The sequence below is a fragment of the Camellia sinensis genome, chromosome 1, assembly GCF_055761805.1.
Source record: "Camellia sinensis isolate YWXY chromosome 1, ASM5576180v1, whole genome shotgun sequence".
In the NCBI taxonomy this organism is placed as follows: domain Eukaryota; kingdom Viridiplantae; phylum Streptophyta; class Magnoliopsida; order Ericales; family Theaceae; genus Camellia; species Camellia sinensis.
In genome coordinates this window covers 15,721,420-15,735,791 of record NC_138961.1, presented here as the reverse complement: position 1 = coordinate 15,735,791, position 14,372 = coordinate 15,721,420, and the positions used below count along the sequence as shown (strand labels likewise).

The following is a 14,372-nucleotide window of genomic DNA, read 5'->3' as shown; positions in this document are numbered from 1 at the left end:
TCCATCTTAATAATAGCCCTCTCTTTAGCAGTACAATATCATGCGTTCACAACCACATGGCGTGTGACCAATTTGGACCACCAACAAAGCCATCTTTCTGTTTATTAAAAACTCTACCAATATCCATGGCTCATTCCATTCAATTGAAAAAGGGAGGTCATTTGGCCACACTAGCTGAGTTTCTAGATCAAGTTGGGCATCCATTACAGACACTAAACCATTAGGGCAGACAAGGGATTATAATAAGTTCCATGAACTCTAGGCAGACTAATAGATGGTCTGGTGGGTCAATGATTCTCCTTAGGTCCATAGGTTTACCTCTTTCCACAGGCAATATGTCAAAGGATGCAGGACAACTTTCTTTGAAGTATAAGATCTGCAACAAAAAAAGTTCAAAACCAGTGGCAAAATACTGTAGAATGCCATGAAACTGAATGGAAATCCAAACTTCCTTGAATAAAAACAATCTTTGTCACTACCTTGTGCCTCCAATGTTCTACATCAACAATAGCAGATATAAAATCCCCCATACATACAAACAACATAGCAAGATTAAATGCCAATTTTGTTAGCATGAGCAGCGATGCCTCAAAATTCTCCTGTCATTAAACATATATAAACCATTCCACACATCATATAAACAGTGGAAAATTCGTATTACAGGTTTTCTAATCATAAGCACTTGGAAAATTAAACAGACCACACAAGTTATGCATTACATACCAACTTTGTGTAAGCCATAGAATCAATAACCTTCTTTATCATTGGAAGTGGCTGATAGTGTCGAGATGTATCTGCAGCATTATCATTCATAAGTTAGAATAAACACATTAGCAAGACCGGGGGGGGGGGGGAGGAGAGATCTCTTGTGAGAGTTTTGAAGATGCTATGAGATTGTTTGAAGTCATTGAAGCAAACTTATGTGAACACCGCAATAACCTTGACACTAGATGTGGTCATCTTTCTAATCCAACAGTGCAGGCCTATGTTACATGGACTCGGGTACGGGTGTCGGGTGCGGGTATGTATCTAGAGGTCGGACTCATCAAATTATAAATTTAAGGATGCGTGGACTCGGCAAAAAAAATGTTATATTTTTATATTTTTAATAAAGTATGTGAGATAAAATGGTGCTATATGTAATTTACAGTGTCAAAAAGACATTTATAGCAATTATACAACAATATAAACATATAATAATAGTGTTATATACAATTATATAAGAAGTGTCCGTTGAAAAGTAGTCGACACATATCCCATACCCTTGTCCGAGTGTCGGGTGTCCAACACGGGTATTTCATTTATTTTGAAGAGTCCGTGTAACATAGGTGCAGGCGACCAAGGGTTCATCCTCTCAATAGGACAGAAAGAAGGAATCTTCCTATGAAGAGCCTAGATGGTTTCTGAAAGAAGATGATGCTTTCAACAATTTTATATGGAATCTGACCAATAACAGGTTTTAAGTTCCAGTTCCCATTGTTATGGAGTAATTCTTGAATTTTTCTACGTTCATCAATGAACTTGAGCTTATGGATCTTCCACTTCTTAAGGTGATTTCCACTAGAAGATTCTATCCCCTCTATCTATTCTTCTTCTTACACTACTCTTTCTGTTACAATCCCACATAGCCTAACAATAGGCTTGGTCATGTGAATATAAGCCTCACGAACACCCTACCCTTGCAAGCCGGTTTTCAATGGTGAGTTTTACCAAAAGCTTTGTATCATTAGGTATCAAAGTCAGCTACCACGTCGAGTATAGGATCAAATGCAACCAGTGCGAGTATAGGATCACATGGGTTTCGTCTTTGTTGTTCGAACTACAGAAGGGGAAACCAATAGGATGGATGGATTAAGACACCCTGGTATTGTGTATGGGTATCATACTCTATTATTAGAATCGAATCGTACGATTCGATTCGATTTAATAGGTAATTGATACGAACAGGTTGTGTGAATCGCAAATAGTTGTGAATCATAGGTGCATCGGTGAACCGAATCGGTGAATCGTGAATCATTAAAATCGATATTTGGCTTTCTTTTTTGATTTTTTATTGTTGGAAAAGGGTTCACACAACCTTTTTAAGGTACTATATGCCATCTTTTGACTTTCTCCCTCCCTATTTACTCTCAAATACTCAAACCTTAGCGGAAAAAAATGAACTCTCTCTCTCTCTCTCTACAATATTCTAAGCTTACAAATTCAATTTTATCTAAGTACTTGTTAGAATTTACCATAAACCTACTCTCCACCTACTTCACCCACTTAAACCTACTCCACTAAACCTAACCCACTACACCACTACCACCTCACCTACTCCACTAAATCTAACCCACTACACCACTACCACCTCACCTACTCCACTAAACCTAACCCACTACACCACTACCACCTCCACTTCACCTACTCCTTACCTACTACACACTCACCCTCTTCTATATATAGGAATCATGAATCATTGTAATAAATAGAACATTAGATCAATCAATAATACAATTCTCTATTTCTCTTTATACATTAAATTTCTACATGGTATCAGAGCCATAAGATTTAGGCCCGTATTTTGTTTTCTCACCGGCGGGCAGCCGGCCGGCAACCTTGCCTTCGCTGCCCGCTGGAATTTTGTACACATACCTTCACTTTCCTGCCGCTTCCAACTTTCTTACAACTGTTGTCCCATAGATGGGCTTCATATCTACCGGTCCATCTATGCCTTGTGACACCTCTATACTGTGAAGTCCTCTGTCCAAATGCATCAATGGACTTCCTATGGACAACCTGCTTCTGATCAAGCTTCTCAGACCCTCGTTTCTTCCCCTCCTTGAATGGTGTTTGGTACACCTCATGGCCTCTAAATGCATAGTAATCTGAGTATTGCTGGGCTAATAACGAAGGCCTCTCGAGCAACTGAGATGGGACTTCATATTCCCTTGCCCATCCAGCATCCATAACCATCACTTTGTCACAGTCCATAACTGTGGGTATTCTGTGAGCTATGTTGATTATTGTACACGACACAAAGTCCTCGCGAATGATTTCTGAATGACAGCATCGGTCTCGGAGTCGACAGAAGCCGTTGCTTCGTCCATAAACAGAATCTTGCTGTGTTTCAGCATGACTCTCCCCAAGCACAGAAACTGTCTCTGTCCCACACTCCAATTGTCTCCGCCATCAACCACTGATGCATTGAGTTTTTCAGGCTTTGCAGCCACAACATCTTTTAGTGGTACTGTTTTTGTGCGAAGGGACAGAAATCATCACATTTCCCACCTTTTTTTCTTTTATTTTGTCCTCCACTTTACACCTCACATGCCTTCTCTCTGTCTAAACAATAATTTTCCACCATCTCCCTCTTTTTCTACACAATATTTTTGTACCACCGCCCACTCCATGATACCAATATTATTATTATTATTATTATTATTATTTTCACAAAAAAAAAAAAAAATCATTCCAGTTGATTTTTCTGCATTACCACACCTACCATTCGAGTTTGCCAAACACACTTGCTTTATTCATATCGAGACTCACCCCGATCACCATTTTACATCAAAAAAAAAAAGAAAAAAAAAGAAAAAAACAAACAAACAAACAAAAAACAAAACAACCGCACCCACAGTGGGATTTTTCTTCTCTACTCTGCTGCAGGTCTCTTCTTCTTGCTTTTCTCTTGGGTGTCCCTTACCGGCGCTGCCTCCATACTACCCACTCCACCGAGCACGTTCACTCCACCCTGCTCCTCCACTACAGCATATGGTGGACCTCCAAATCGGAACATCACGGTAGCCTTCCGCTTCAGCTCCTTGTTTTCCGCCTTCAGCACACTTATCTCTGTTCGCGCATCCTTATACATGCGCTGGAGCAGAGCCAATTGGCCGTTTAAATGCTGCACCTCATTTGTCCTACTCTGCAGCCGGTGCGACAAGTTTGTGACTGCCGTCATCGTCTCCACACAGGACTTCAAAGTATACTGATTGGCTTCAATGTCAGTTTGCACTGCCATTTTTTGCTCAACAGACCGCATAGGAAAGTTCAACGGAGCAAACCCTGGGGCGCTTGGTTGAGGTTCACTGGCCCCCGCACCAGTTATCTCTCTTGTTGACTCGTTAAGGTCTGGAAAGAGAGTGAGTAGACTACGGGAAGACGAAGCCATTTTCTGGACAACAGAGTGTTACAGAGTGTCTCTCTCAGAAATCTCTCTCAGAAAACAGAGTGTTACAGAGTATCTCTCTCAGAAATCTCTCTCAGACAACAGAGTGTTACAGAGTATCTCTCTCAGAAATCTCTCTCAGAAAACAGAGTGTTACAGAGTATCTCTCTCAGAAATCTCTCTCAGAAAACGAAGAGTTTTTCAGAGTTTTTCTAGCAGGTTTTTGTCTCTGCTTCCAAGCCTCAGCCTCCGCTTCGGTTTATAAAGACCATGACAAAGAGGCCGACACGCGTTCTGTCGATCACGTGCATCGCCGCGTGTCTGGCGCACCTTTTGATGGCACGCCTTTTTATAGATTGGGCACGCCTTTTGATGGCACGCCTTTTGAAAATATGGGCACGCCTTTTGATGGCACGCATTTTTATGGATTGGGCACGCCTTTTGATGGCACGCCTTTTGAAAGATTGGGCACACCTTTTGAGGGTGCGACTTTATAAGGGTCCGACAAGACTCTGTAAACTGTCCCGACATTGATTCCGGTTAGCTCCTTTATGGGTCCGACAAGACTCTGTAAACTGTCCCGACATTGATTCCGGTTAGTTTCTACAAGGGTCCAGCAAGACTCCGTAAACTGTCACAACATTGTCTGCTACAACGGTCCGACATGACCCCATAAACTGTCTTCTACATCGGTCTGACACCGCCATTCAGTGTCCTCTACACCGTTATGACACCACCATACAGTGTCCTCTACAACGTTATGACACCCCCATACAGTGTCTTCTACAACGTTATGACACCTCCATCCAGTGTCTTCACCAATGGTCTGACACGACCATACAGTGTCACCTATCCTCTTTTATTTTTATGTATTTGCTTGTTTTGTTGATTTCTTCAAACTCAAGTTGGTTAATTTCTATCCTCCTTGAGTTTGCGGGGGGCTGTTAGAATTTACCATAAACCTACTCTCCACCTACTTCACCCACTTAAACCTACTCCACTAAACCTAACCCACTACACCACTACCACCTCACCTACTCCACTAAATCTAACCCACTACACCACTACCACCTCACCTACTCCACTAAACCTAACCCACTACACCACTACCACCTCCACTTCACCTACTCCTTACCTACTACACACTCACCCTCTTCTATATATAGGAATCATGAATCATTGTAATAAATAGAACATTAGATCAATCAATAATACAATTCTCTATTTCTCTTTATACATTAAATTTCTACAGTACTTGCACTTACAAAATGAATTTTTTGAAGGTATCAAGTGAGATTTTAGAAAAAAAAATTAAAGATTTTGATTTTTAACCTTGTAAAAAGTTAAAAAAACTTTGTTGTTAAGTTATTGTTACTTGGAAATTGAAAGTTTGCCTTTGTTTGCTTTTTTTTTATTAAGAATAGTTGATAAGAAATAATATCTACAAGGGAAAATGTAAACTGGTAAATATGGGAACCCGTATTAATTTCTTACCTAGACCACATGACCATCATTTAAAACAATATTTTCATTGATTTAAGTCTAAATATTTCATAATTATTAGATATATTTAATATCTAAGTATGTAGATATATTTTTCTATGTAATTTAAAAAAGGTAACTAAATCTTTACAATTCACGATTCGATTCGATTCGATTAACGATTCGATACAATACCATTTTGATTCACGATTCAAATCCCAATTTGTCAACTATGGTATCATACTATCACGTTTAACACTAATAGCTAAGTGAAGCCAACAAAAGAGAAAGGTCTTCCAGTGGGTCAGTGTCGATAGAGTGGGTTGTCATGAACGTCGACTGCAAGACGTGGTGGTATACTACGATCCCATATAGCTTAACAATAGGCTAGGTCATGTGAATATAAGCTTCTTGGGCACCCTCCCTTGCAAGCCAGTTTTCAAGGACGAGTTCTACCCAAGGGTTTATCACTTTTCCTTCTCCTACTCTTCTTCTCTTCTTATTCACTATTTCTTCTTTTCTTACTCTATTTCTTCTTCCCCTAATGGTACTACACCAAGGAGACAACATCATTGGAAAGAGACGATATTAAAATTCAGCTCAAATTAAAAGTAAAATATCAAAAACAACCTTCATAAATAATTGGGCATCCAATGTCAACTCCCATAAAAAATGAATATATCCATTGTATGGGAAAGAAATAAACCTTCTCGTATAATCCTGTTGATTAAGTTCGTGCTCCTCCGTACGACGTCGCTTTACTCCCTAAAAACACAAACGTGAGCTAGCCGGCGGGTGTGTGCCGGATACCTCTCCGATGCCTAAGTCAGCAAAATAGACAAATAGACAAAAGCTCTGTGTATTCGAGAATCAAAGTTGTGTTACCTCTCCAAAGGTGATGTTGTGAGCTTTTATAGGTTCCGCGTGGTACAATCCTAGTAGGACTCTTACTCCTCCATGTAGAGTCCTCCTTGGATTCACACTCCTGAAAGATAATGCTTATCCTTCAACACCCCCTCACGACTTAAACCAAGTGAGATGGTTTTTCCATGGTCGGACTCCAATATGACCGAGCTAAGCATAGCTATGCTAAGCCGCAGATCAGACCGGGATAACTCTACCTCGGTTCCTCCTGTACAAACCATAGCATAATTGGACCGAGCTAACAATTAGCATGGTTCCGACCGATCTAATACCACAGCGCCATGACCGGTATAACTTCTAGTATGGTGACCGAGCTAATCGTAGCTTTTTGGGACCAGAGTAACTTCAAGTCTCTCGCGGACCGGAGTAACTTTACACCTCTCTTGGGCCGGAGTAACTTTATACCTTCCTTGGGCCGGAGTAACTTCATGGCCTTTTTACTCAGCTCTTTGTACTGTGGAACATAACGGCCCATTACCCAGCTCAGCCCAATTTTCATATAAATTACCCTCTCATCCATAATACCGTATCTGGTTATTTAATGTGTCAAGGGAAATAAGAGAAGCATCTCACCAATTAAGAGCCCTCGATAAGAGAACCTTGGCTGATCAATAATGTTCCAAGGGACCTGATGAACTTCAATTACTCTGGTAGTAAAGTTAAAATGGCAAAGTTGGCTGAATGTCTGCAAGATTTCATGTGAAAACATATATTCTAAGATGCAAATATTTCTTTCACAAAATCAAGACAAGCAACTTTTACAAGGTGTCATTAGTAAGAACATAAACCTGCAGCCCATGTAAGGCTCCATAAACTGTTTGTGCCTGCATTGTAACAACATAGCATTTAGTCAAACAAAGATGAAAAGCTGCAGATGTGAATGAGCTAACTCTTTAGCACACAACTTGTTGGCAATTTATGCCATTTCAAACAAACCCACAATAACCATGTCAAACACTATCCAGGCACAACACCAAGGCTATAGTCATTTTGACACCTCATATACTTTTAGACACTATGAGCTATGTCTTTGTGCTGTTAATAGATCTATGAGTGGTCCTCAACTGGCAACCCGAGATTTTATCCCAACATTCAGTTTGGTTCGGAATGTTTTAAGAGAACAAAAATCAAAAGCCAAAGGGACAAAGGAACTCAACAAACTTACAAGCAAAGATATTTTAATCTTTCTAAATTGAAAGGACATCCTTAATAAAATCAATAACACCCTATCTTGATAACATGCTTTGCGGCACACAAAAAATAATTTTTAATATCTTAATCCTAAATGAAACAAAAATTTCATGGAAAAACATTACGGATTAGTTAAAGCTAGTCGAGAATATAATTGATGCTGAGTGGAAACCATCCTGGCACTAACTTAATAATGAATGAATGCAGCACTAACTTAATAATGAATGAATGCAAAATAGTCGAGAATATAATTGATGCTGAGTGGAAACCATCCTGGCACTAACTTAGAATAACATAAGCAATAGTCACACCCACCTCAAGATGTGCATAAACCGGATTTCCAGCTGCAGGAATAGATAACTTGTATGATTCATCAATCCCATATTGTAACTGCACAACACAGAATAATTTTTCAGAAAGAGAATTATGCTTTTGTAGAGAAACCAAATTACAGAGATGTGAAATGGTATACATAAGGATTTTCAGTGACAACTACAGGTTCATTAAGAATGAATTAGAAGAACTGAGGCAAAATCAAATGCTCTAGTCATTTCTTAAGGAAATCACTCTTTGGTTCTCAATCTACAATAGCAGTGTGTTACTTTTGAAAATAAATAATAATAAAAAAATACTCTAGTCGTTTCTTTTCTTTTCAAAAAAAAAAAAAAGAACATAAAAATAAAGAATTTGAGGAGGAAAATAACAAAAAATGAAGTTTTTTTTTTCAAACAAAGTGACAAGATTGATCTAATAGTATCCCCTAAACCCATATCAAAATAAATAACTAAATCTCTTAAGTATTTTGCCAACTGTCAACCCAGAAAAAACAATCACACCTCATATATTCAACTGTAAATCTGAATAGGCTATGAATAATGAACCGATCAAGGAGTACTTCTGTCAACCGATACCACACACAAAAGAAATTTCTAGGCTATGCAACTAATCAAGGAATACATCCAGATTATTGTCTCCATGCATTTAAAGCTTTTGTCAACATCAACCAATATAGGATATTCTTGCAATTGAAGCAGTGCTTGTGGTGGAAGAACATGTTCAAAAAGTTCCTAATGATTAAGGTTTTAACATTATGATCCAATTTTTGCATGCTTCTCAGTTCTAATACCCTTTTTTGCTAAGACAATGAATGCAATAGCATCTAGGAATACCTTTCATTTTTTCTTCATGATCTTGAGAATACACTTCAAAGTTAGAATTTAAGAGTGGATTAATTAATACTAATCTTGACTAGTTAGAATTATATATGGATTGAGGGGAGTTTGACACCTCTTATGTGTGCACTATGTGCTTGTGTTTTGGACTTCTCCTCTGTATGATAGTTTGCCACGTGTTACAATATACATACTTTTGTATCAATTATTCATAAGAGAGTATATCAGTCATAAGAGTGTTGCTTGTGCAGAATCCTCTATTGTTTGTTTGTGAGAAAGAAAACAACCAAAAGAAAGAAGGAAAAAACAACTAAGGGAAATTCACTACACTTGATTTGTACTGGCTTTAGGTAGGGAAATTCATAATTCTCAACTACATCTGTTGTGTTTAATTGGTTGTATGTGATAAGTGTTTAAGGTGCAACTCTTGTTAATTATGATATCTGTGGAATGAATTGATGCAATGTTTTTGTCGTTATGGTAGACAGTCATAGTGTCCCTACATTTTGTCCCTTATGTCATTTTGGTCCCTACACTTTCAATTGGCTCAATATTGACCCTTAATTTTAGATTTTGTGTCAAATTGATCCAATTGATAATGTCGCTAGTATTTCTGACAAAAAATAATTACTAAATTGGTTGAGGTTAACTCACAAAGGTGAGTAAGTTTATAATTTTGCCTTTAAAAATATAATACGTGCCACTTATGTGCATATTTTTCATAAAAAAAATTATTAAGAGTTGTAATCAATTTGACCAAATTGAGACAAAATCATAAATTTAGGATCAAAACCAAGCCAATTGAAATTATAGGGACTAAAATGACACAAGGATCAAAGTACAGGGACTTCTATCATAATTTACACTTTGATTTAATGAAGTTGAATAGCATGAATAGGGGCATGGTCCCTGGATGAGAAGCCTTAAAAGGATGCGCTAATAAGGGGCATGGTCCCTGGATGAGAAGCCTTAAAAGGATGCGCTAATAAGGGGCATGGTCCCTAGGTGAGAGCCCCTGAAAGGGCATTACATTTCATGTTGTTGACTTGTTATGTAGGTTTAAATGCTATATTGATAAATTCTTGGACAAGTTTGCAAGATTGGTTAGAAATTGTGAATCTATCTACAGAGTTAATTAGTTACTTTATTATTGTATTATATTTTCAGCTAAACCATTGGAAGAACCAAAGTAAGGGGGATATGAAGACTTTTTGCCTTGTTCATATTGTTACTATAAAGTTATGAGTTGTTATTGAGTACTCAAGTGTGATGTACCTGTTGGAAATGGTTATAAATTCTGGGTAAAACAAGAATTTTATCCTAAGTTTGGTCTAATTTTTAGGTGGGCCCCGTGCATCGATTTACGCGGGTCAAAGTGGTAACGCGTTCTATGCCGCGTTGTGATTCACGTGGTATATTTGGTTGCTCAAAACCATTACCGAGTGAATGGAAAATTGAAGCCAAAGTATGCTCCATGGAAATGGAGTTTTGGTGGAAATTCCTTAAGGTTAGAAAATGGCTTGTCCTACATTGATTTGGTGGGAAGTTTTGAATGGGTTTATAAGGCATGGGTTTGGTACTTGGGGGTGTGCCCCAAGGGGTACCCAAGTGTTTTAGAGGGAGAGATTATGGGCAAAATGGGCTAGACCCATTGGACCCAAAAAATCACCACACACGCGTGCCGCCGCCGCCCGTCCGTTCGGTCGGGTGGGCTGGGCCTGGGCTTGGGCGCGGGTACGTGGTGTGAGGTTGGGTTAGGCTGGGCTTGTTCGACCTAATACTAATCTTTTTGGGCCAAAAACATTTGAATTTAATTTTATTTTGTATAAAATAAAATCCATAATTCAAATTAAACTGGTTTGGTCATACTATACATCCAAACAGGGCCCTTCCCGGAAATAAACTGGTTTGGTTTTATTGTACACCCAAACAGGGCCCTTCCCTTTTTGTTATCTGTTTGAATTGTAACCAAACAGATTCAAATCTATTTGAATTCAAAACCAACAGGTTTCATACCTGTTCAATTCAAAATCTACAGCCACCTTTACATTTATAAATAGACAAGTCCCTCATTTGGATTTAGAACTCTAATTTTCGTCCTTCATAATTCTGCAAACATTCTCTTCATGTTGCTGCATTATTTTCTTCTGTGAGAGAGTATAAACACTTAGTGTGTTCGTTAGGCAAACAATTTGTAGTGCTGCTATTGTTTGTAGTAGATTATTTTATCTTGGGAGATAGACGTCCACATTCTGAAAGCACCGTGGAGAGGACGAATCTGTCTTAAGGACACAGTGTCAAACACTGGACTTGATCAGATTATCATTCGAAGAAATTAAATCAAGTAAGTTATTTAATTTATTTTCAGTGTTATTATTATTTATTAAATCCGATTTTATTTTAAAATCTGTTTTTTATTTATGTATTTTTATTTCGAGTTTGATTTTTGTAATCAAACAAATTCTCTCCTTTCCTTTATTTCTTTATATTCTGATTGTTGTTTAGTACACAATAGAATTTAATTTATTTAAATATAGTAAAGATTGCCCAACAGTACCTACATGACAAAACTTTCTCTTTGGTTTAATATAATAGGGTTTGAGAAGGGAGAAAAGGAATCGTGTTGTGAGCTACTTTAATACACTTGTATTATGATTATGTAATAAACATTTCTTTTCGAATCTAAAGCAATTGCTTGCAAATTTTCAATTTGGGGTAAATTACACTTTGCCCCTTTATGTTTGATCACTTTCCCACTTTGGCCCTTAAAGTATATTTTTTCCCACTTTAGTCCTTTATGTTTCAAATTTTTTCCAGTTTACTCCTAAAGCTAATTTATGTTCAAACCTAGACAGAAATGCCATAATAACTATCACATAACATAAAAAATATATGATTATATTGGAGTTTAAGATTATATTAGAAATGTGAATTATATATAATATAATAAAATATTTTTATGCCACGTGATTGGTAATGTAATTTACAGAAATAAACTTTAAGGGCCAAAGTGGCAAAGTGACTAAACATAAAGGGGGTAAAGTGTAATTTACCCTATTCAATTTCTATTATTAAGACCTTGAATGCCAAATGTGGCTTTAAATAAGTTAACTGGTTACACTACTTTATATCAGGCCACAACTAACAGAAACTTCCAACAGAATATCTCACTATTTTTAACTCATTTAAAACCTAAACAAATCTAAACCCTTAACTCTGAGTCACACCTTAGATTTCAAATGCAAAATTTGGGATGTGTTAGGATTGGTGTGGCTTTTGTGTTGAATATGTTCGCCATCAACGCCAAACCTCATATCACTTTTAGTTATTTCATAGTTGGAGACTGAAAGTTGGTCAAGAGTAGGTTGTCAAGTTTATTATTGTAGCATGGTCATGAGAAATGTCTATCCTTCTCTGGTAGTTCTTCGAACTTTGCTAACACTTTGGGGTAATTGATTTCTTTCATACTTACATAGCGGCATCCCCCAAGGGAGTATTTTCTCAATAATTTTTTTTTATAAGAAAAGTAAATACATATAGACATTTGTCACAATTCAACCATATAATAAGGGGAAATATTTTTGTCACATGCAGTATCATAGTTACTCTGATTTTATTTGAACAAGTAACAACAATTACACCAGTGATTTTAATTATTGTAATAATATTGAACTTCATCTTGAAAAATAAATAAATAAAGAAGAAGAATGCAGGAGAATACCAATCTCCATGCATATGTTATTAAGGAGATTCAGAAAAGACAAACAATGATTTTGCTTTGAAAATTTCATAATGTAAGATTTCCACGCATAAATTGATCTCTTGAAGCGAAAAAGAGAAGACCAAGCAAACATTTACAAGAAGTATAATAATACATACAATTCAGCAAGGTAAAACCATTTTAACCCAGCGTGAATCAAGAGAAGTAAGTAAGAAGAAAGAAATGATGCAATCATTAAACAGAACAGACCTCATCATTGAGTGAAAAAATAACCACATGAATTCCCTGAAGCAGGACAGATTGGTCGAAATGGGAAAAGTTGCCATCAACAACATGAGCAGCTTGGACAACATCAAGTAATCTAGAGAATCCATCCTTCAATATCCCAGAAGCGTCAGGATATTTGGTTCCTTGAGTCATTAGCTCAAAGTCCTTACTCATATGAAGAATTTGATGCCCATTGCTTACTGATTGGGGCATTGGCCATATGTTAAGGCGGTGAACATCAACAGCAAATACCGCAAGGACTTGAAGGTAAAGGCCAAGAAGAAGACTTTGAGCCACTAACTTCACCATCCTAAAATTCTGCATATCCAAAATGGAAAAAGAATATATATATGTAATAATAAGAGGAAGGCAGAGAAATTCGAAAGGGTAATTGAGCAAAATTCACATTAGCAGGGAGAGAGAGAGAGAGAGAGAGAGAAAGCAGAAGAGGAAATTATGAGTTTCCCATTTTCTTGCCTCTTCTTCTTTCTTTCTTTTTTTTTTTCAATTTAATTTTCATTAAGGCATTAAGTTGTTGCATTTTGGATGAGTGAGTAGGTTGCTGATGGGAATTGATTCCCGGCTTACTCAACAACTGACATTCAGAACAATCCAAACAATAGCCATTCTCTATAAACTACAAGGGAATATCGTTCAAGGTTGAAATGTCGGTCGCTTTTTTTGTTTCTTTGCTGAGAAAATGTGGGGAAATAAAACATATATGGAAATTGTCCAATACTGAGAGATCAGAAGAGAAATAAAATGAAAAATAAATAAACAAAAAATGCAGCCTCTGCACAACTCAACCAAATACAACTATATATAGTGGGAAAGTTAAAGGTGCGTTTTCCTTCCTTGTCATCCAAAATTCTTTCCTAGCAAAGAAACGAAAACTTGGGACGGAAAATGAAATGCTGGAGAATACATAGATAGATACAGAGAGAGAGAGAGAGAGAGAACGTAGGTACAAAATGGATAAGCAAGCAGAGCAGTGATTAGAAGAGAAGAGTCACAGAAAAGTAGAAACCACAACCTACCTTGTTACATACTTACTACTAGAGTAGAGAACGAACGAACTGACCTGAGAAGAAAGAGAAACAAGTTTGGGGCGTTCCCTCTGTGCAATGTCGGAAGAACAAAGTGGGGCGGATGGGGGAATTTGGATAGGAAAAATGGTATAGACCTCTAAAAAAAAGAGCTCTAAAAAGAGTTTTAATTTGTCTTTTTCTTTCTTCTTTTTTGCCTGTTACCTCACGGTGTTTTTTTTTTTTTTCTTTTTTTATTCATGGACAGCTCATTAGCAGCTCTAATTAGAGCTATGTAGCAGCTCCGTTTCAATATCAATAATGCTTGAGACCACTAAAAGTGGTGCTCTAAAAGTACCACTAGTGATGTGGCAATGGACAAGGCCCACTGTTTGTGTTTTTTTTTTTTTTTTTTAAATACTTGCCAACTCATTAGTGGT

At 37.3% G+C, this 14,372-nt stretch overlaps 1 protein-coding gene and 1 long non-coding RNA gene across 5 annotated transcripts in view; both read right to left on the bottom strand.

The window, feature by feature from the left end:
• The window catches only part of LOC114268197 (beta-hexosaminidase 3), a 42,670-nt gene extending 28,508 nt beyond the window's left edge, over positions 1–14,162 (bottom strand). For 2 of the 4 annotated variants that reach the window (XM_082872238.1, XM_082872242.1), the window contains exons 1-6: positions 13,945–14,082; positions 12,890–13,225; positions 8,063–8,137; positions 7,345–7,380; positions 7,130–7,241; positions 724–794 (exon numbers count right to left, since the gene is read on the bottom strand). In XM_082872238.1, coding sequence (XP_082728364.1) covers positions 724–794; positions 7,130–7,241; positions 7,345–7,380; positions 8,063–8,137; positions 12,890–13,216 — 621 coding nt within the window. In that variant the 5' untranslated portion in view covers positions 13,217–13,225; positions 13,945–14,082. Of the gene's footprint in view, positions 1–479; positions 600–723; positions 795–7,129; positions 7,242–7,344; positions 7,381–8,062; positions 8,138–12,889; positions 13,226–13,944 lie in introns of all 4 variants that reach the window. The other 2 variants (XM_028209313.2, XM_028209314.2) reach the window with 2 other exon arrangements.
• LOC145791802 (uncharacterized) lies at positions 2,244–2,456 on the bottom strand. The gene is made up of 2 exons (XR_014331183.1): positions 2,356–2,456; positions 2,244–2,313 (listed from the first exon to the last, which is right to left on the bottom strand). It is a non-coding gene; the product is annotated as an uncharacterized LOC145791802 (long non-coding RNA).
• Positions 14,163–14,372: the final 210 nt, after the last annotated feature.